Source organism: Scomber japonicus, chromosome 5, assembly GCF_027409825.1.
Source record: "Scomber japonicus isolate fScoJap1 chromosome 5, fScoJap1.pri, whole genome shotgun sequence".
Taxonomy (NCBI): Eukaryota; Metazoa; Chordata; class Actinopteri; order Scombriformes; family Scombridae; genus Scomber; species Scomber japonicus.
In genome coordinates, this window is record NC_070582.1 from 29,300,793 (window position 1) to 29,322,165 (window position 21,373).

General features: G+C 39.8%; 2 protein-coding genes across 2 annotated transcripts; one reads left to right on the forward strand and one right to left on the reverse strand.

Annotated features, from left to right (window-relative positions):
* Positions 1 to 548: 548 nt before the first annotated feature.
* On the reverse strand, positions 549 to 11,406 carry uba2 (ubiquitin-like modifier activating enzyme 2). Its single transcript, XM_053318773.1, has 17 exons — positions 11,202 to 11,406; positions 8,841 to 8,924; positions 8,629 to 8,699; positions 8,412 to 8,476; positions 8,215 to 8,315; positions 7,983 to 8,104; positions 7,755 to 7,822; positions 7,533 to 7,654; positions 6,611 to 6,710; positions 6,157 to 6,308; positions 5,830 to 5,923; positions 5,604 to 5,716; positions 4,588 to 4,743; positions 4,296 to 4,392; positions 3,320 to 3,425; positions 3,086 to 3,228; positions 549 to 1,084 (listed from the first exon to the last, which is right to left on the reverse strand). The coding sequence occupies exons 1-17, from the start codon at positions 11,340 to 11,342 to the stop codon at positions 870 to 872; spliced, it is 1,950 nt and encodes a 649-aa protein (XP_053174748.1). The 5' UTR covers positions 11,343 to 11,406; the 3' UTR covers positions 549 to 869.
* A 5,011-nt stretch (positions 11,407 to 16,417) lies between these two features.
* LOC128358858 (uncharacterized) lies at positions 16,418 to 18,546 on the forward strand. The gene is made up of 5 exons (XM_053319252.1): positions 16,418 to 16,469; positions 16,557 to 16,661; positions 16,765 to 17,104; positions 17,205 to 17,487; positions 17,872 to 18,546. Exons 1-5 carry the CDS (start codon positions 16,432 to 16,434, stop codon positions 18,054 to 18,056), a joined length of 951 nt encoding a protein of 316 aa, XP_053175227.1. The 5' UTR covers positions 16,418 to 16,431; the 3' UTR covers positions 18,057 to 18,546.
* Positions 18,547 to 21,373: the final 2,827 nt, after the last annotated feature.

Below are 21,373 nucleotides of genomic sequence, written 5' to 3' on the forward strand. Positions count from 1 at the left end.
AAACAGGAAGCTGGGTTCCCTCCGCTCCTTTCATGGCTGTTTTCTGAGGATCTTTGATTGGCTAAGAGCTTGGACGCCTCACCGTGGTGATGTGATGGAGGGCATGGTTACGTATTTGCAGCCAAAACGTGTTAGTTCTAGAAAAGAGGTAGCACGCTAAACGCCCGTCCCCCCGCCCAACGGCACACAAAAAAAAAATGTGGCCGCAAACGCTCCGTCGGTGCCTCTGTGCTTTACCGACCCAATCACAGGCGTGAACAGTCTACAGGTTGTAGAGAGGAGCTGCACCTACGAGGGGGCACCTCACAGACCACCTCTGGGTCTACCGTTCTCCCATCACTGAGTTCAATAGTCCAACCCAAGAAAATGTTTTGGTATTTACTTCTTTTTTTTTCTTCTTCTTTTGTAACCTGACAAATAAGCACAAAAACACCCTGACTTGTGTAGCATGAGAAATACAGTACGTTTATAAAAAATACAAAATAAGCACTTGTTTTTTTTTTAACCATCAAGAGAAGCATTTTTTTTTTTTTTGTATAGGGACCAGAAATGAATAAAAATAACCAAACAAAAAAAATTGTACGTATTTTTTTCAAAACGTTTTTAAATTGTAGAATCTATTTACAGCATCGTGTGAGGAGAGGAGAGGAGAGGGAGTATGAAAGCACAAACACAGAGTTGGGTGGTGGTGGGGGAGGGGGTGGAGGTGATGGGAAGTGGCGAAAGATGAACTGGGCAGTAAATTGTTCTTCATAAAAGAGGTGTTTTTATTTTAAGCCTACTGGTTTGTCTCGAGTCAAAATGACAAGCGTTCAAAGAGTTCTCAGTCCTTCAGGAGACCGCGCGGGGAGAGGAAGGGGGGGTGTGTGTTAGTCCAGAGCAATGATGTCATCGTCATCATTGTCGGTAGGGGCGGCCGCTGCGCTTGAGTCAGTCCGTGGGCGCTTGGTGGAGGTCTCGCCTGTTTCTGCATCCGAGTGCTTCCTCTTGGCGCTGCTGTTCGCCGCTGCTGCCGCCGAGCTGGACGACGCCCCTTCCTCCTCATCAGAGTCCACGATCATGATGTCGTCGTCCTCTGCTGGAGCTGAAACGTGGAGGACAAAACAAGTTAACAGATGGATGAAGATCAAATAATATTCTATGGAGACAGAAGACAGGAGAAGCATCTCTTAAAGGCTTTAAGAAAATGTATGATTCTTTCATCTAAACTGAATTTTATACTCTAAAACCCCAGTTGGGATTTTATGTACATTTCTTATCTTAAATTAACATTAATTGATGTCAGTGAATTTTTTCACAGCTGACATTTGTCAATTCACAAGTAATTCACAAATGTATATTAGTGTGGAACCTCTCTGTTCATTTTCATTTTTCAAGGAGCTTTATCAGCATTATTTGGATGCAATCAGATAGAGCCTTCAACCAATCAGAGCCATGAAATGTGTGACGTTGCGCTCAGAGACACATGCAAAGACGGTTGGTGCTTGGTTTTGGTTTTGAAGCAGGAGGTGGGCAACAGGCAATGCAGGAACACAATCTTGATTCATATTTGAACAGCAAGGCCTAGTTTGACAGTTTGATCTGAGGTTTGTGAGTCTGGTGCGTTGCGTCGTTTTCCTCTACTTAGTCACTGTATCAAACCCGCCCCACATTAGATAAATTGTTGCTATTGGCTCGTCTTGGGCCAGGCGGAGTGGAAATCTGTCTGAACATCTGGCAGAGCAAACAGAACATCATGAGCTCAACAGATTGGTCTGGTTCCCTGCTGAGGCATTTGGACTTTTCATAGCAGGAACTATTCATAGGTTGAACTGTCAATAAACAACAACGGCTGAGTTCCATTCAAGTGTCCAAAGGAGCCACACTGGTTACCCATCATGCTCTACACCAAGGCCGTGAAGTTAGAAAAACCAAAGATGATTCTACCATTATGAATGTTGTTAATTGCACCTGTGTTTTTCCTGCTTTAACAAGTCAAATGCTGTGAAAAAGTTACATTCCAGATGTGTAGATCTGCACCACCTACTGGCACTGACAGTTACAGCTGCAGCATTTTAAAAGCTGTGCACCACCTACAGGCGAGCCAGATACAGCACTTTTATCACTTGAAGGCAAAACATGTCACAAAGCGTAGTTTTATTTTTAAAATCTGTTTGATTTCTGTGTTTGACTAGTTTATATTTTAATGTTGTATGATGTTTTCTGTTGATAACCAAACTGCTGATTTCATATAGGCAGCACAGGTTGTATAGAACTACAGTGAAATTGACCCAACAAATACCTAATTGATTATATGCAGCCTCAATTTAACTTATTGATGGTGTTCTCAGTCATTTGAACATCACACACATGCACACACATTTCTGGTGTTCTTTTGTAACTTATCATATTTCTACTGTTCACCTCATGATTGTTGTGAGGAAACATAAAAACCATTGCCTTCGTGATCCCGTCTGTGGTGTTCAGCTCTCTAATAAGCCTTTAAATGCTTTTATTGTGTAGCTCCAACTTAACTTCCTCATTGTATTTAATTGTCTCAACGGTACCTTTAACAACACGCTCACACCACTGCAGCCCCTTACATTGTTTTGCAGGTTTCTTTCTGTCTGAATGCAGTCTCAGGCGAGCACATTGACATTAAGACTAGAGCCTCACCGATATATATATTCTAATGAAGCAGCATTTTGTTCTGTTTTTAATTAAAGTTTTTTTTATACTTTTTAAATTAATTTACCAGTGAAGTTTCCTGTTTCAGTGCACTGATGTAATTTTATACAATAAGGTTTATTGTTAAACTGTTAAATGTTATGCCTCCATTGCAATACTTCATCACAAGTGTTTGAGAACCACATTGCAAAAAATGTGTGCTCATGTGTATATATAAGATTGTGGGACAATATATCGATATCTGAATTTTTTTTGTTCCCCAATATTGTTATCGGGCCCAAAATCCAGTATCGCTCAGGCCTGAACCTCTTTCTCATCTAGAAATGTCTTCATCACATCATACTTAAAAATTCTGATATCACTACAAGTATTAAAGGATACTAACAAAAAATTAAAAAAGGGTTTCTCCTCTGCTGACCTTTAGAGGAGGTGGACGGCTGGGCGGTGTCCTTGTTGCCGTTGGTGATGCTGTTAACGTCTTCCTGCTTACTCTGAGGGGGCGGGGCTTTGTCTGGGGCCTCGCCGACTACCTCAAACTCCACGTCCCTCTCCAGTTCCTCGCTGTGGAAGACACACACGAGCACAACATTTCAATTTTTCAGTAAAAACAAGGTGAGAAATGAAACGTGTGGATGTAAGCAGAGGGACATACGTGTGCAGGACGTTGACGAGGAGCGTGTAGTCTTGGAGGAAGTCGTCGACTTGCAGTCGGCTGCCATTACGGATCCCGAAGTCAGAAAGAAATTTGCTGTTGTTGGCTGTAAAGAAGATGGGATAGAAATTACACACACACACACACTCCTAATACCAAGCCTATGTTTGTATATAACACACACATGTGGAGACAATCTAATCATTTATTCCCATATCTTAACCTTTAACAACATTCACATGTCAAATGAACCATAATACATTTTCCAATATATTTAATAGCACATTTTAATATGCATTTGACACACTTTAATTATTCTCCCTGCTGTGTATCTCAACCATTCAGGAAACATAACAGCAAAATATTCCAATCTGTTCATATCCGATAGTGAAATGCTATTCATCATTTCCTGTCTGGACAGTATGTGATTTAGATAAAGGACTAACTAACAGATGATGATACTAGAGCACCCTCTTCTGTCCATTTGGGGAATCAATTATTTTTTTCCCCTCCTCTCACCAAATAACATCAGTCTACTTTTTTTTTTTTTTTAATGCCCCCCTTTCCTAACATTTCTTTCATTCTCCTCATCTCTTTCATCTACTGTACCAGTCAAAAGTCTGGGCACACTTTCTCATTCTAGTGCCTGTGTCCAAACTTTAGACTGATTTTCAGCTCTTCCTACTTTGTGCCTCCTCCTCGTCCATCCATCTACGTTTCACTACTTTTTCTCCTGATCTACTAAAAGCCTTTTACCTCCAGTAAAAAAAAAATTGTGATCATAAGGGGGACCGGCAACAGTATAAGTGAAAATATTAGAATAGAATAGACTATCATTGCACAAGTCCAACGAAATTGGCTGTGCCGTGCCTCAATATAAATAGAAAATAGACAGTACTAAATACACAAACACATACATGTACACAATCATCCTAAACACGTACAGAGCATCATTACTGTGATGCTTCCTTTTTACCTTCTGTCTCTCCTTCCTCTGAAGAGATGAGGATGGTCCCTTTACCATCTTCTATCTGCACATCTGGAGCCACCATGCCGAACCTCTCCTTCAGGATCTGAACAAACGTACAAATGTGAAATCATGAGGCAGCAGAATAGAGTAGTAACACAGACAAGAAATGGACTTGGACAGGCTGTAGCGCTTCATATAGACCGTTTTTATACTTTGCTTTCATTGTTCATGTGAGTAATGTTCTCTGTCGGGGGGTTCAGGTTAGTGTGTGTGTGCAAACAGGAGCTGGTCACATTACCCTGTCCTGCAGGACGAGGACCATGGTTTTGTGGACGTTGAGTTTGACTGTGACTTCAGGTTTGGTGGCGCAGACGTAGCAGTTGGCGCTGGGCGGGTCCAGGATGCACGGGACCAGCAGCTTCTTCCTGAGGTTGGGACACTTGTTCAGGAAGATCTGTGGAGGAGACGAACGCAGACAGACATGAAACGTGGAGGAACAACAGAGCTGACGGAGAGGGTTCTAATGTGAGAGCAGTTACTGAGGTAGCATGGTTTTAAGTTTAGACGTGCTTTGCTGTTGTGCTCTCTGGTACTTTTTCTGTTTTTGTTTGTTTGTGCTGTCTTCACTACTCCTTTTCTTAATACAATAACCAGAGAGGACACCATGCAAACGTTTTCACCCATCTTCAAACACCCACAAACTTTTCAGGAGGTTTTTATTGGAGGAGGAACAACCCTTCACTCCTCACTTCAGTGTTTGCCTTATATTCGTATCAATTCATACCAATGGGCTTATGATAATTTTGGCTCACACACTGTGAAAGTATGATAACATCCTACATTAAATTGTTTTGAGTCACCCTAGTCACTAGTGCATCAAATCCCAGTATCCTCCCTGGACATCTATGTGACAGGTGCTTTTAGGGCAGTGTGTAATAAGTGTGTGTAGCGAGTGCAGAGAGCGAGTGGTAGAAAGTGACGGTGTATGTGAGCGCAGTAATATTAATGTTGACTGTAAATTGTTAACCTGGCAGTTAATGTACAGTTCAGACTACAGTGTGTCAGTTAAGGTGGACTGACCTTTAAAGGTGGACAAGCTATTCTCATTTTTGTGCCAATCTCAGCTGCTGTTAGAGAATGGAGAAATGTCTGACAGCGGAGTCTCTCGAGAGTTTGGCTCATAATCTGAATTTAAACTTTTAATCCAACTGTAAAAATTAAGTATTATGTAAAATATTTGTGGATGAATTTCCAGCTCCTGACTGCCTGGAATAGTTTATCCAGCACTGGATCCGCAGCGGCAGCTAAACTAACCGTGCGACAGGATTCCAGTTCCCCAGACAGGATCTTGAGGCCCTCCAGTACGATGAGTCCTGCGATGACAGCGTTGGTCGTTGCAATAGCTGGGATGATGTTACCTGCCATGGCTGAAAATAAACCAACATATAAATCAACTCAAACTCATGACCATGCAAATCCTACATGACGCGTGTATAATTCCCGGTGGAGCCAGTTTCCTGATGTAGAGAAACAAACTTACATTTGACATCAAAGCGACTCTTCATGTTCATGCTGAAGATGTGCATACGTAAGTTGGCTGCCGCGGTAACAAAGTCCATGGCGGGAGGATCGTCCTGGCAACAAGATGAGGGGCAGGTTATACTCACGTGGGCTGTTCAAAGCACATCTATTCTGCAACATTAACTGAACATCATCTAATAGCAAACTAGAGGCTTTTTTCTTTTAAAACCTTTTGAGATATGCTTTACTGATTTATATATGTTCATTTTCTTTAAGCAGTATTTACAGAAACTGTGTTACATTCCCTCCATGTGTTTTTTTTCCCTTTCTTATTTTGGTGCGTCACCTTGTCCCAGACGAGTTCAGATCCTTCTCCTTTCTCCTGCAGCTGTGATCGGAGCGTCTCCACGCTGTGCTGGAACAGTTGGCAGTGGCCCCAAACGCCCAGAACCTGCTGGTCCTTCAAACCTGAGACTGGAGTCTCATCCTTAGGAGACGCTGGGACATTCAGACACACACACAAAAATGTGGATGAAAAGACAGACATGACAAATATACAAGAGTCAAGCACTTGGCGATTATAGCATGTCTGTTTTTGCCACAGGCTAAAAAAAGGTTCAAGTGTAGAAGTATGTAAAGTATGTGGACACTTCCTGGAGCCAAGATATAAAAACCTTCTCCCTAGTACAACAAAACATAACTCAACACCGCCAGTACAGCCTGGAAACACTTCAGCTCTTCGCTTTTAAGAATCACTAACAGCTGAAATGATCTCAGACGTAAATAATGAATAAACATACCATTGTTCTCTAGCTGCTGCCAGTCTAGAGGTATGGGAGCTTTCCTCTTCTTCCACAACTTGTCCATGGTCAGCAGGTACATGATGTCATCTTTGAAAAGCTGTGGAGAGAGAGAGGAAGTTATAATTAAACTCATTATGTCTGTAGTGATAATTACACTCCTACAACTGTGCTTCAAGTCACTCAAACTGCTGGGTTCAATTAAAGAAGCAACATTAACTGTTTGACAGAAAGAAGATTAAAGTTTCCTGTGTATCTGTGGGTAAAATCACATACTTACTTGCTGAATTATTATTCTCATGTATTTGTGTCTGTAATCATGAATGCTTGTCTCTTTCTACTGAAACTACTACAGTTGTATGGAGATCTGAATCTGAACTAATCACAGACACTGTTGTCCACAAGTGAAGTGTGTTATGCAGCCAATGAGGCTGAGCAACAACTTCAACAAGTTAGTCAGCCTGTACACAGATCAAGAATCAACACTAATGCAAAGTTTCTATTCAGATGGAAATCAAGTCATTCAGACTAAAAGTGTGTTTGTGAGTGTGTGTGAACAACAAATGATGTCAGTCTGAGTATACAGTCAGCTTAAATTGGCTATATAAGCAGCTATGGGAAACACAGAAAGTCCCCAGGCTCTTGTGCTTCTGTTTAAGGCAGGAGAGCTGAATACAGCCACTGGTAAAAAAGTGCCAACTACACACAAATAGTGTAAATAAATGAACTAATAATGCATAATCTACATTTTACACATGTATCATCACTGTCTTTGTACCAACGAAGAGCATAGTTACTAAAATCACACATCCTGAGAGACCATATTTAAATCCCATCAGCTTTGCTTCCCATGTGTAACACACACATGTTATAAAGTGTGACTCTGTGATTGCATTTTGCCTCTAGTTTATCAGACTGGTACCTTGTTGAAGAGTTTGACGGGGTCGTATCCGGTGGAGCGGGCCCATTGCTTGGTGGAGACACGCTTGATGTCCCCGTCTTTTTCTGAAGCTGTGGCTCGAGCTGCTGTGTCTTCGGGTTTCCCTGTGAAAAAAATGCACCTGCTGTCAGCTAACATGTTCAAATGCCACCATCGCAAATGCAGTGAACTGAAGAAGAAAAAGAAAGAAAAGCTGTCACTCACATGCTGCCTCTGGGTCCGCTGTGTCAGGGGAAACCTCCTGATCTGCATCTTCTTCTCCAAACAACTGACTGGACATGCAACACACAAGTGATATAAGCTGACCGTGAAGAAACAGTGCACTTGAATTAACTGCTTTTCAAAGCATGTGCAGGCCCTGCTTCGCCATTCCCATAAACTCAATACAAATGTAAGACACTGAAACGTAATAGTGATGAGAATGAGCCTCACTTGAAGAGATACTTGGCCCAGACGATGCAGTGAATGGGCTCAGACGGCGTGTTTCTTATGGTGCATCCTGGGAAAGTCTTCTGTGTGGGCTTCGGTTGGCACTCGTAGCACTCTGTCATTCCCTGAGGAAGGAACAACAGAAATTGAACTTTTCTTATAACTGTGCGTACATATTTGAATGGTAATCAATACTTTGACTGAATACAGCATGACTGCAATGTCAGTGTGCTACCTTCTTGATGACTGAGACTTGTCCCAGGTATCCAGCGGTGCCACTCTCTATCAAAGGGATGTCTGCTGCCAAACACATCCTGTTCACATGGTTACGGGCCGCTGCAGAAACAAAACAAAACAATGTTTTATGAATATCCTCATCACTTTGAGTGTGTTGTTGGTTGAGAATAGCAAAGTGAGGTCAAATGAGGATACCTCTGTTATCCAGAGCATTCATCACCAGCATGAACTTTCTGAAGAACTCCACATTGTAGTCAGGACTGCAGGGGGGAAAAAGAAGATAAGTAATCAGCTACAAACATAACAGATCAAATTTAATTAAATCAGCTCTATGTTTTTCCTTTGCTCCCCTGAAACTATTGAAATAGTTTGTGTTTATGTGATAAAATGTCTTATAAGATAGGAAACTAACTTCATGATGCTGTCGTGGTAGGCAGTGATGTTTGCAGAGGGGCAGAACTGCAAGGCGCTCTCCTTGGCCACCTGAGAAACAACACACACACACAAAGTTAACGGACTGAGGCAGAGACGCATTAACGGCACGCAGAAAATAACTGAGTTAACAACATTGTGTAATAGGAAGCTCAAACACAGACTCGTAACAAGTCTTGCATGTTTACATACCTGTGCTTTAGACTTGCCCACATGCTTCTTCTGGAAGAGGAACTGTCGGTTCAGGTTGCTCACATCAATTGTGTCCAAGTCGATCTGCCAAAATCAATACGGTTGGAATGTTAGTTGTGTATACAATGAAACATAATCCAGCTGTCACACACACACACGCACAGGTTCTAATATGCAGCAGCAATTCTGTTTGAATAACAGAACTGATTTGAAAAACACGAGCATGTTAGTGACAAGAACGGCTACCTGCTGACATACGACAATAAAACATGATTTAAAACAGGTCAGTGTCTTTATATAATGTTTTCATATCTATTTGTAAATGCTTCTGTGTTTATATGCTGCAAATATTCCATTTAAAGTCATGTAACTGAAGTTGAGAAACACAGTCCCTTCTTCCAAGAGTCTGTCTAAAAAAGGAGCCTTGTGGGTTTTGTTGTGACTAAAGATTATAAAAACAACGCCCTGCACAGAGTGAACATCACCAGTGTGAAACTGTGGTCAAAAAATCAATAGTGTTGACGAAATAGAAGGAATAATAATCTCACAATATTTATATGTAAAGCTCAACTGTTAAAACTATCTCATCTTGTTAACTTCTGATACTGTTGAGTACAAGCAGTTTATTCATTTATACATATTAAAGTAACTTGAGGCACATTTTTGCATGTGTCAACAATTAAGCTGATTCTAAAACGATAGATCATATACCACATTTGATGTGGCGTGCGAGAGCTTGCAAAGAATAGAATTTGCGCAGCATGTGTTGTACGTAGCAATCAATCTTTATTTATAAACTGCCAAATCACAACAAAAATTACCTCAAGGCATTTTTTACATTTCATTTTATTTAAAGAGACCCTTTAACAGGAAACAACCTCAAGCAGAAGTGGGCTTTAGCTGCCTTCACCAGATGTATGTACCTGTATAATGTATGGGTATACTTAATACTCCAGATCCAGACAAATAATTTAATCTGGACTGAGAAGAAAACTTTACAGTAACCTGACACATCAACATAATAGTTGTACACTTGAAATGTCTACTTGCTGTTATTTTTACTACAATACTGCTTTCAGAGCTCCTTATTACTTATTAAGTTACTACTAAAATCAATAATAACTGAATGCATAGGCAATTATTTATATAGCCTTACAGTTACAACCCGATCTTGGAGGGCGACCATTACAGTGATGTGGCCCAATGATGACATGAATTTTGACACCCCATGCAGTTGATGATCTAACCATAGGCACCCCTCTCTTATTTTTGGTAGAGCTAGTTTCAGGTAGTGTGCACCTTTAAAATAGAAGTGACGCCAAACGGCTCTCAAGTTAGAAGACTCTGGTGTTTTCATCAAGACTTGTTACTCCACTTGTTGGCTGTCTGCCTTCACACATGTTGTTCTTGACCGCTGCTTGGACGGTTTGGTTTGCCAGATTATGACAGATCTCTCTTGGAAAGAAGATTAATGAGTAACTAATGGCCATCCACTCATTTCCTGTATCTTATCACTGCAAAGGAGTAATGTAAATCTGAACTGTCATCCCTGAACCATGCTATGAAAACTAGTGACAGTCACAAGCAACGACAATGCAGATCATTTTACAGTAATAAATATTGTAACTCCACTTGATGAAATGTGCTTATTTTAGTGACCGTGTTAACCGGTTAGTCGGTTGCTCGTATTGACGTCAGCTGTTGAAATTAAATTGAATGATAACTACAGTATATTTTCTGTGCTTTTCTTTAAGTTACTTGTGTAATGTAAGGGAAATATAAATACGCTGACATTATGCAAGTTAATTGGGCACAATGCCATTTATGCCACTGCTGAGCACAATTTAACTCAAATGTTTAGCCTAGACAATGAAAAGAGAAGAGTATTGATTTAAGTCAAATAAAAAGGAAGACAAGAGGATAGCAGTGTGTTCTGTTCGTGTTTTTTAACAGCTGTCGTCACTACGAGCACGGACACACACGGCTGAAAGTCACCGGTCAACACGGTCGCCAATTAAACCGAAACACCGGCCAGCTAACCGTCATATTACAAACAAGTTGTCCGGCTAACTTAGCGGTGTTAATGGCGCCAAAATGCTACAGCTACATCACTACGGCAGCGTTCGTGTTTCTTTTACCACATGCATAAACTATCCCACTTAACGCTCCACTAAAGTGCAGGGGCTGTGTCAAGAAACCACCGCGAACAACGCGTATGTTTTTAGTTATTTTGGAGGAGCCACGTCCCAGGAATTAGTCCGAGCCCTCACACAGCTCACCTCCCCCCGGCACAAAGACCTAGCGTGATAGCTAGCTGCTAGCTGCCAGACACACACACAAACAAATGGAAATGTGACGGACCACTTCGATGTTTTTGAAGCCGGTGAGGACGAGGTTCTTCAGCAGCTCGCAGCCGATCCCTCCCGCTCCCACCACAAGCACCTTGCAGGTGGAAAGCGAGTCAGCCAGCTCTTTTCGAAGGGAACCTACTAGTTGGACCATGTTGATCAGCTAGAGATAGAACCAGAGCCTGCAGCACCGGGAAGCTAACGGCTAACTTCTTCTTCTGCTTCGTCTTTTTTTCGTCTTCTTCTTCTTTCGGTAGGAACTGACAGAATAGACGCTACAGGAACGTACTGCTGCCCTCTTCTGTTTGTTTATGGTGCTCCTTTTGACACTGTTCGTATGGACACCTGACTGTTGTTGTAATATTGTAAACCTGTCCTTTATGTGTTTTATCCGTGTTAAGTTTTATTCTCTATCTGGTGAAAATAAGATAAGATGTATCTTTCTTGACACCCCTTGGGAGAAATTCAAAGTGGCACAAGCAGTATAGTGGCAAACAAAAAAGTAGCGTTAGGGTGATTGTGATTAAAATAAATAATATAAAATAAAATACTATATATAATAAACAATCTCTGTGCAATTAAATCAGCTACATATCAATGTGCAATATGCAGAAGTTCCTGAGATTATGTACTGTACATGCGTGCAATGTTCCTGGGATTCCATGGTTAGTGGGTGTGGGAGGTACTGGGAGCTGTGGTGGTGTACAGTCTGATGTCTGATGGTATGAAAGAGCCATCCAAGTGCTATGAGGCACATGGCTGGACACACCAGGTTAAAATACTTTCCGCAGCAAGCAACAAGCATTCATGAATGCACCATGACGTGGGGCATTCCAGTTGGCAGAAGATCAGTGACTGAAGGACACTGTAGTAGGTGACCAATGGAGAAGTGTTGTAGAGACACCAAGTTTGTATGGGAGTCTCTTATCTAGTATCATGTAGGCACAGTTAGAGTGCTGATGACTGAAATAGGACCTCAAAAGTAACTATATGAAATCAGTGATGAAGGCTGTAGCGTTGTGGGGAATGAGATATTAACTTATAACAAATGAATTTTCTGATGGAATATGAAATGAAGACATTAATAAAATAACAGTCATATTTTAAAGCATTTTAAATACAATCTTATACCGAATAATTAAATAGGATTATTAAAAGTCCTAAACATGAACCAGGTGTTTTCACTTTGCCTAATTTGGCCTCTCTGTGTGGACATTTACAGACTGTGATTACACACTACTAATAAACACTAGTATATTGTTATTACAGTTAGAGTCAGGCATAAACTATTGCAGTTTTGTATTAACAAGGAATTATATTATGCATTAATATCTGTTGCAGATATGAGCCCACTGCCTGTCTACCTTCAACCTGTCTTATTAAGCAGAATAACCTAAAAAATACCAGCACCTTTAACAGTCCTAATTTCAATGGTCTTAATATAAACCCTTTTATCAATACTGTTTTCAATTGCATACTTTAAATAATGTAAAAATAAAAAAAAATGATTTTGAACATTATACATTGCTTTTAAAGGAAATCAATGTATCAACCACAAAATGTTAACTCCTAAAAATGAATAATTATGGGTGACTTTTGGGGTATAACCAAAGGCTCCTCTTGCATTGTAAATGTATGAGTAGACAGGAAAATAATCCTATGAAAAGCAGATGGAACAGATGTTGGTACAGAACTAATGGAAAATACCACAGTTGTGAAATACTGCCTGGAAATGTTGTGTGCAGTTTGGGTGAAAACACAGAGTTTCTCAAACCCTAGCTGAGACCCCACCTGGGTCTCTCTGTCATCTGCCGGTTAATCGTTGCCAAGCTTCAGTCCCTGATGCATCAAACGCACCGGGTGCTAGAATATTGATGTTGTAACATGTTGCCTTCCTCTTGAAATGTTACAGTTAGTTTAGTTTAGATGAAAAACACCAATAACCCAACAAAGTAAAATGAATGACCAAGCATTTCAATTTCAGGCTGCATTTAGTGGTTGAGTTTAAGAGCTCAACCACAGTTATTACATAGAAACATCTGCTTTTTCTTCACTTCTTTATACTTTGCACAACATCGTAAAGTCTGCATTTTGGTTTCTGACGCAGACCAAGCCAGATGTGTCTTTTGTATAATTTTATGTGAAATAAATCTATTTTATTAGTATTATTAGGATATTATTTCCCAAAAAAGGAAGTTTACAAGGAATCTGAAGGCAGCACCAGTTTACCAGAAAGATCTCGGGGTAAAGTACAACATAAATAATGATATTTAGCTATTTTTTAACCACTTACACACCGTAAAAGTGTCAGACCTCATGATAACAGCCTCAATGCTATTTAAACCCACTTTTAGATTTGTGAAACCTTTATCTTGCTTATAAAAACAGGAAAAGGGCAATTTCACTAATATTTATATATTCATGTATTTATTTATACTGCTTTATGTTATACTACAATAAGTTGTAATAGTTGATTCTTGGATTGTACAGCATCTACGTTTTTGCCTACTTGCCAACAATTGTGATTGTGTGAATAATGTTGGCATATAGGCATCCAAACGGTTTTTGTGAACATTATCGGACAGGGCTGGCCCTAGGATTTTGGTGGCCCTGAACAAGATTTTATTTGTGGCCTCAAAACACTTCCAGCACAACCACCAAAACTACCAAATCACACTCACTGCTCACAGCCGAGTGAACAGCAACACACACACACACACTAGAGACAGACAAACAAATTAACAACAAATCTCTAACTTTATTTGAAAACAAAAGTTTATTCAATGTTCTCACATGAATCTAGCGGTTATGCTGTAACTGGATATCGGGCTCTTGTATCTTTTGGTAATTTGGATCACATTGGGGGGTAGCAGACTGATCAGTGGAGGATATTGAAGACTGTGGTTCCTAGTGTGGTGGGAGTTGCTCCAAAATATTTAAATAGATAGATAGATAAATAGATAGATATATACTTTATTCATCTCCATTGGGGAAATTAATGTTTCCAAAAGCTCAAACATATACACAAATAAATAAGAACAAATAATATATACAAAAAACCCTAAAAGTTATAAAACTAACCAAAATATACACAAAAAATATATTATATTAAGAAGAAGAAGAAGACACAAAGGTACAAAGGACCTCCTGAAAAGATTTTATATACATTACAAAGCTACATTACATAAGATATCGGTCAGAAAAGAAGGACACGAAGGAGGCTGATAGGAAAACTACAAGTCAGGGTTAATTGTCTCCAGCAGGTGGCAGTAATGCGACAATATAGATAACAAACGCCATTAAACACCACAGGAGAAGAAGTAGGTAGTGCAAATGTACCCGAAGAAGAAAGAAGAGGAAGAGGTTGCTGATGTTTGCTAAGCGTTTTGTGTTGTGACAAGTTGAAGAAACTGTTTTTTTTTTTCCCGAAATGGAGGACCACACTTATTATATGGCATCAGAAAAAGCGTGGGAGCGTCATTTGTTGTCGTCGGCCAAAAAGCGAAAATACGAAGAAGCCAAACGGAGTCGGGACAGGCGGCGGCAGAGAACCAGGATCAACATCGGGATGGCCTTCCACAAATGGAAATCACTGATGAACGACAAATGTTTCCAGAGTGACGCAGAAGTTGCTTGTTTTCTGCTGGACATGTAAATAAAACCACCAGTATAAAATGATAGCTTTTAGATAGAGCACGGCCATGAGAAACACAAGTAACCTCAACTTTCCCCTCCCCTGTATCAATGCTGCTGTGACATGTACACAATCTTAACATTTATGTGCCAAAATTAGAAGTTATCTGTATTAATTGGACCCAAAAGATGAGCTCACATCTGCTAAAAAATGATGCTTTAGAGCTCATATCAGCCAACAACTAACATCACCAAACTGTGCAGCATCTATTAGTGGGGTCAAATATTGTTTACTTGCTCCATTTTTATACAAAAAGGGTGCAATGTAGTTTGTTATTGTTTTTTTCTACTCTTTTTTTCATTGTGGCCAAACAGCCTCCATTTATAGCTACATGTAGTGCATTGGGCCCCACAATGAACCCCAAATTACTCCCGATGGCTGCACCAGTGTGTGAGTGAGTGTGTATGAATGTGTGTTAGATTTGGCACCTTGCATGGCAGCCTTTGCCAGCTGTGTGTGTGTGTGTGTGTGTGTGAGAGTGAGTGAGTGAGTGTGTGAATGGGTGAATGTTGACTTTTATTGTAAAATGCTTTGAGTCAGGTCTGTCACGATAACTACTTCTGTTGGACGATATATTGTCTCAGAAATTATCGCGATAAATGATATTATTGAGACTGACATAATGATAATATAATAGCATAATAATGAAAAGGGGTGGGGCCGGGGGGTTGGGATTGGAGAGTGGGAGCTATGCTTCTGTAAAAACACAGACTGCCATTATGGGTCAGGACAGAGTTATTCACATTTAATTCCATATTAGTGGCTCTGCTGCTTCTACAGTCTCCACTCAGGACTTACACAGTAATAGCCTCTTAGCTGCTAATGTGAAGTGTGGAAATATTGAAGTCAAAAATGATCAAAGTCATGTCCAAGTATCATATCATAAGTCGATATATAGACATGATGATGTTGTTAATTACGTTATTGTACGATAAGTCGATAATTATTGTGACAGACCTAGTCCATGTACCACTGTCCATGACTAAAATCATGCTTATAGTTGAACTGTTGTTGATGTTGTCGCGCTAATCTTTATTTATTTTGATATGTTTGTCCAGGCCAATCCTCCCAGCAGCTTAGTACATAACAGAATGTATTACTGGGGTTAGCGCCTGTGTCACATAGCTGTTATTTTCTTGTTGTTTGCTGTGTCTTTCAGCTATGAGAAAGCTCCCGCCGCATTAACAGCCACGAGAGGAGAACCTTATGAAGTCACGGCTCCAGCAGCATCTAACATTGGTGATTCTAATGGGACAGACAGGCAAGTCATTGCATCGCATCCTAATATGTTTGATTACAAAGAAAAAGTTGCTGATTAATGTTTTTTTATGTAATATCTCCATATGTGTGATGTAAAGAACAATACTGGATGTTCTTAACAGATTCTATTGAACAGTTTCCTTATTGCTATTGATCAGGTGTATATCACTGGTACATAGCGCTATCGTTTTATTGCCCAGGTCTATTTTGCATACTGTATTCATGATTTATATGTTTTTAATGTCTTTATTTCTACAGCTTACATGACATGAGCTTTGCTGAGGAGGATATGGAGGGAAATGATTTGAATGACCCCTTGAACAGTGTGTGAGTAAAACTTCCTGATGACATTTATTAATATTTAGTGTGCTCTTTATAGAAATGATTGTTTTCTGAATACGCCCTTCTTTACAGAAATGATTGGGCAGATGAAAGTTCTCCATTCTCCCATGAAAAGGATGATGATGGAGAGACGGATGACAGCTCTGATGAAGAGGATCGTCCACCAAATTGTATACGGTGTGTTATCGGTCAGTTTTTAGGTTGCTGATGCTGCGTGGCGGTTGTGTGGTTTTTTTAACAGTTTGTTTTACACACATCTCTTCATGTTGTGTCTCAACAGATTGGGTGGAACACTGAAGAAAGGACCGACACGATATCGAATCATTAGAATCGGCGGGACTGCGCATGACCAACCTGCACATAAAAAGCCTCCCAATGAGCCGTCCCCCTGTAATCCGGCACCCGTTTTCCCGGGAAAAAAGCATGTGCTTAGCGAAGATGACATCATAGGTGCCCGAGCTTCAATAGTGTACGAGAACTGCCTTAGACAACTGGCGAAGTTTCTGACCCTGCCTGTGGATAAATGTACAGGCCTTTTGAAGACTGGTGTCATGTGCAATCACGTCGCCCCCTTTGAGATCAACATCACGTCCAAGGGCACAGCTACGAGTATCGAGTGGGTAAGTCTCGACAATGGCAGTCGCATAAAAACGCTTATTTCTAGTGAAAGCCAGTGCTGTTTGTGCCATATTGTAATAATTATTTTTATTTGACTCTTAGATCTGCCCCAATGGACACAGCTTGTGGAGTTGGAATTCTCAGCCCGTCATGAAGTTTGGGATGCAGGCCGGAGATTTTCTGTTGTCTACCAACATTTTTTTGTCCGGCAACACGTACGCAAAGGTGGCCCTCTTGTTCAAATATATGAACATGGGGATGGTGAGCAAGAACACCTTCTACTCCATTCAGGACATGTACGGCATCAACCCAGTTAAGGACTTATGTGAAAAGAGGAAGACAGAGGGCCTCAATCCCCTTCAAGAGAAGAAGGCCGTGGTGCCAGGTGCGTAGCTTCAACTTTTTTTGTATTTTAGTTTATTACTTCTTTTTTTTTCAGCAGAAATTCCACATTTGACAAGTCTGAGTATAGTGGGTTTTGATCTTGACCTGATCTTATATGGTCTGGATGGAGAAATATTAGTGAAATTGCCCTTTTTTCTGTTCTCATAAGCAAAATAAGTACAATAATGTAATTATCAACATCATCATGTCTATATATGGACTTATCATATGATACATGGACATGACCTTGATCATTTTTTGACCTCAATATTGCCACACTTCACATTAGCAGCTAAGAGGCCATTGATTATGCCATTAATGAATTCTTTTTAACCTTTTATAATGGATTTTTTTCTTAACTGTTTCCCCATTGTTATCCCTGCAGAGACCCCACAGCAGCCTGTGTGTAAGGAAGAGGAACAGGGGGAAGTCCCTGTTGACCAGCACCTCCATAACCAGGTGAGCAACTCCGGTCTGCACCAAGAGGAGCCAAAGCCTCCACAGATTAAAGAGGAAGAGGAGGAACTCTGTGTCAGTCTGGAGGGAAAACATACTGTAGCAGGAGATTGACTCGACTCCCGCTTGTGAGGATAGCGACAACAGCGAGGATCAGACTCTGGATTTGAGTCCTGATGAAAATCAAGAGCCCAGTTGAGAAAGAACATTGCAGTTAAATCTCAGTGGTACCAGAGCCAAACAGAGAGGAACAGCTCCTCTCTCAAAACTCTCATATCACTGAGAGCCAAGATCATAAAGGAGGCAAACACTCGGGATCAACTAGAAATACAGGAAACTGTGTCTTTAATGTGACACTTGTGGGAAAAGTCCAGATTCCACACACAGCTGAGAGTCCACACATCCCCTGCAACACCTGTGGGAGACACACATACACACACACACACAGACACACACAGAAGCTTTACTCATGTAACACGCTGTGAGTTTAGCAAATTAAAGGTGCAATTAAAGGTGAGGGTCCTGGAACACCCGTGAGAACATTTTCAGATGACCTTCTTGAAAAAGCAGAGAAGTACAGACACAGGTGAGAAGATACAGACACACACACATGTAACACTAACGGGGAAAAGATTCATTCTGTAAGCAGGCAGCAATAAAACTAGAGACGAGAGTCCACACAGGTGAGAAACTGTGTCATTGCAAAACTCGTAGATGGGATTTCAAACTCGGACATGACTTGAAGGTTTGAAAAGATACATCAGAGTCCACATAAGCGAGTAGCCTTCTGTTAGTGAAACACTGGAGAGGTTCAGCTGTTGTGAGTCATGGATAAAACACAGAACGTGTAACAGCGGCTCACATAGAAGAAAACAATCCATAATTGAGTTGAAACTGTTGTACGTAAGTGTCCACAAAGTGAAATGAAATACACTCTTCTAATAGCTACAACTTTGTAAATGGATGTAAAATATGAGATCACAATTAACTGTATGCAAGTTGTACACTGTCAAAATGACTATCAAGTTTTTTTTTTTTTTCCCTTCATATTACTGTATTACTCATTTTACTGTTAGTAACACTTTGACAGTTATGGTTTAATGTTGACGGTGCTAATTCTTATTCTTATAGTTTGAATAAACAAGGAGCTTTATTTATGAAGTATTTCAGAGTGATCTACGTACTCAGAGCAGATTTCCAGGAAATCAAGGTTCACATTTGAGGTTGCCATCTCTGTTTTATTTCACTGTATAATAAGTTGCGTTAAGTTTGAATTTGTCTTGGATAGGGCTGCACGATATGGACAAATGATCGTATCTCGATATTGAAGCCAAACATCTCGATATGACTATGACTATATATATGATTTCACATTTGTTTGAAATTTAAAGTGTAACAACAGTGAAAATGAAACATTCTTAAACAGAACAGCATAATAATACCAAATGGACCTTACAGTTCAGTTCAGAAAGAAAAACAGTTTATTAATCACCACAGACCAATAACTGTCTTAAGCTGAATTGAAATAAAAAATTGAAATTGTCCATGTCGTTGCTTTTTGCGATATTAATATCCTGCACGTTTATATCTAGATATAGATAGGATAATGATATATATCGCTCAGCCCTAGTCTGGGATGAAATAACAGATCAGGGTTGTGATCTAATATACTGATGTCATTTCTTTGTTTATTGTCAGTATGTTCCCAAACTTGGGCTGTTGTGTTCTGTTAGTTTCTACAAATGTTAATGATTGACCTGTTAAATGTTTTTCATACACTACCTCAGTAATGTGACAGATGGCGAGCTTCTCTGATGCCAAATTGAAAAAACGGCAAGTGCTGCTGGCTCAATTAAGTTCATACCATCTGTTTTTTTTCTGTTTTATCATTTTTATTTATTTTTTTGCCCCTAGTTTATCTTGAGATAAAATGTTTGTAGATGATGTACTGGTGTTGTCAACACATTTTATTAACAATAAAATATTTTTTCAAGACTCCTTTTCAGACTGATATTCTTCACTTGACTGACTGGATGATTACATTAACTGAAAGTGTCATTGACCTAAGTGTTAGTAGATGCTTTATTTTAATATTTCTTTTCTTCATGAGGTGATAATATAAGCATGACAGATTTACAACAATTCCTGATGCTATAAATGGTAAATTGACTGTACTATATAGCGCCTTTCTAGTCTTTGTGACTACTCAAAGCATTCACACACATTCATACACTGATGGCTACCACAACCTGCTCATCAGAGTACTATATAGAGCCTTTCTAGTCAGGGGGAATTTAATCATTCATTTACATTCATACACAGCAAAGGGTAATTCTTGCCCATGTGGACTGGAGGAGGCGGAAATTGAACCGCCAATCTTCCAATTGGAGGATGACCGCTCTACCTCCTGAGCCACAGCCCCTCCAAATTATGTGAGATGTGTCTTAAGCCATCACCTCCTTAAGAAACATTATTTTAATGTAAGTATCTTTCTAGTAATAGTGATAAGTTACACAGGTTTGTAGATCAATAATTAAATCTGCTGTGTTATACTCTGGTTGACACGCTGCCTTTAAAGTCTCAGATTTTAGTGAAATTATATACAGCAGTATATCCTTGGGAAAAGTTATTATAAAAGCTCAGAATGAAGGAATAATCTGTTACTTTTTAGGTGACTTTCCCTTTAAGTGTCTTTGAAATTGTACAATAAAATTATATCGAATTTTACATATAATTTTATTTTTATTATATATATGAGATAAGTTTACCTATAATCTGTGTGTATTATTGACCAGAACATGATGCAGGAAGGTGGTCGTGGGTGTATATTGGTTTGTGGGTGTAAGTTTTGTTTGTTGTTTGCTGTGTTTGCACCTTGTACTTTATCTTTAGTTGTATGTGTGTGCGTGTGTGTGTGTGTGTGTGTAATTTCACCATCCTTTTGCATTTGTGTAGAGTGGGTCTTCCCCCGGAACTCCACCCCTCACCCCTGGACCGCCAGCTCATGAACACTGTGCCCTGATGTATTGTATTTTGGCCTGTAGCTCTTCCTGACATTTGACATGGTTCATCACTTGCTCACATACCTTGTTTTTCCTATAATTACTCTTTAGGTTTCCTGCATATATTTATAATTGTTGTTTACCTAAAAACCTTGTCTCTGCTATCTCCTTGGTGTGGTTTGGGTTAAAATACCTATTGGTTACATCCTCATCCCCTAAGAGTTTTCATCATTTTGACATATAGAAGGAATAAAACTGATTCATAAAACAGTATATTATTACTGAAGTTGTACTAAGTAGTGGTGGCATACTGAGGTGCATTATATTGGATGGTGTTCCTAATATTTTATATCATGTATGTTAATGGAGTAGACAAAATATTAGGAACACCATTCAATATAATGTACCCTAGTACATCACCATCTCCCA

What these genes read in the sequence shown, in the direction of transcription:
- uba2 (XM_053318773.1), bottom strand. Translation starts at nt 11,342, where the DNA reads ATGGTCCAACTAGTAGGTTCCCTTCGAAAAGAGCTGGCTGACTCGCTT. An exon ending in GAGTCGCTTTGATGTCAAAT is followed by an intron (nt 5,717 to 5,829) that starts GTAAGTTTGTTT and finishes GTTTATTTTCAG; the next exon opens with CCATGGCAGGTAACATCATC. An exon ending in CTCGTCAACGTCCTGCACAC is followed by an intron (nt 3,229 to 3,319) that starts GTATGTCCCTCT and finishes TGTCTTCCACAG; the next exon opens with CGAGGAACTGGAGAGGGACG.
- LOC128358858 (XM_053319252.1), top strand. Translation starts at nt 16,432, where the DNA reads ATGGAGGGAAATGATTTGAATGACCCCTTGAACAGTGT. An exon ending in CGTCCACCAAATTGTATACG is followed by an intron (nt 16,662 to 16,764) that starts GTGTGTTATCGG and finishes GTGTCTCAACAG; the next exon opens with ATTGGGTGGAACACTGAAGA. An exon ending in GAAGAAGGCCGTGGTGCCAG is followed by an intron (nt 17,488 to 17,871) that starts GTGCGTAGCTTC and finishes TTATCCCTGCAG; the next exon opens with AGACCCCACAGCAGCCTGTG.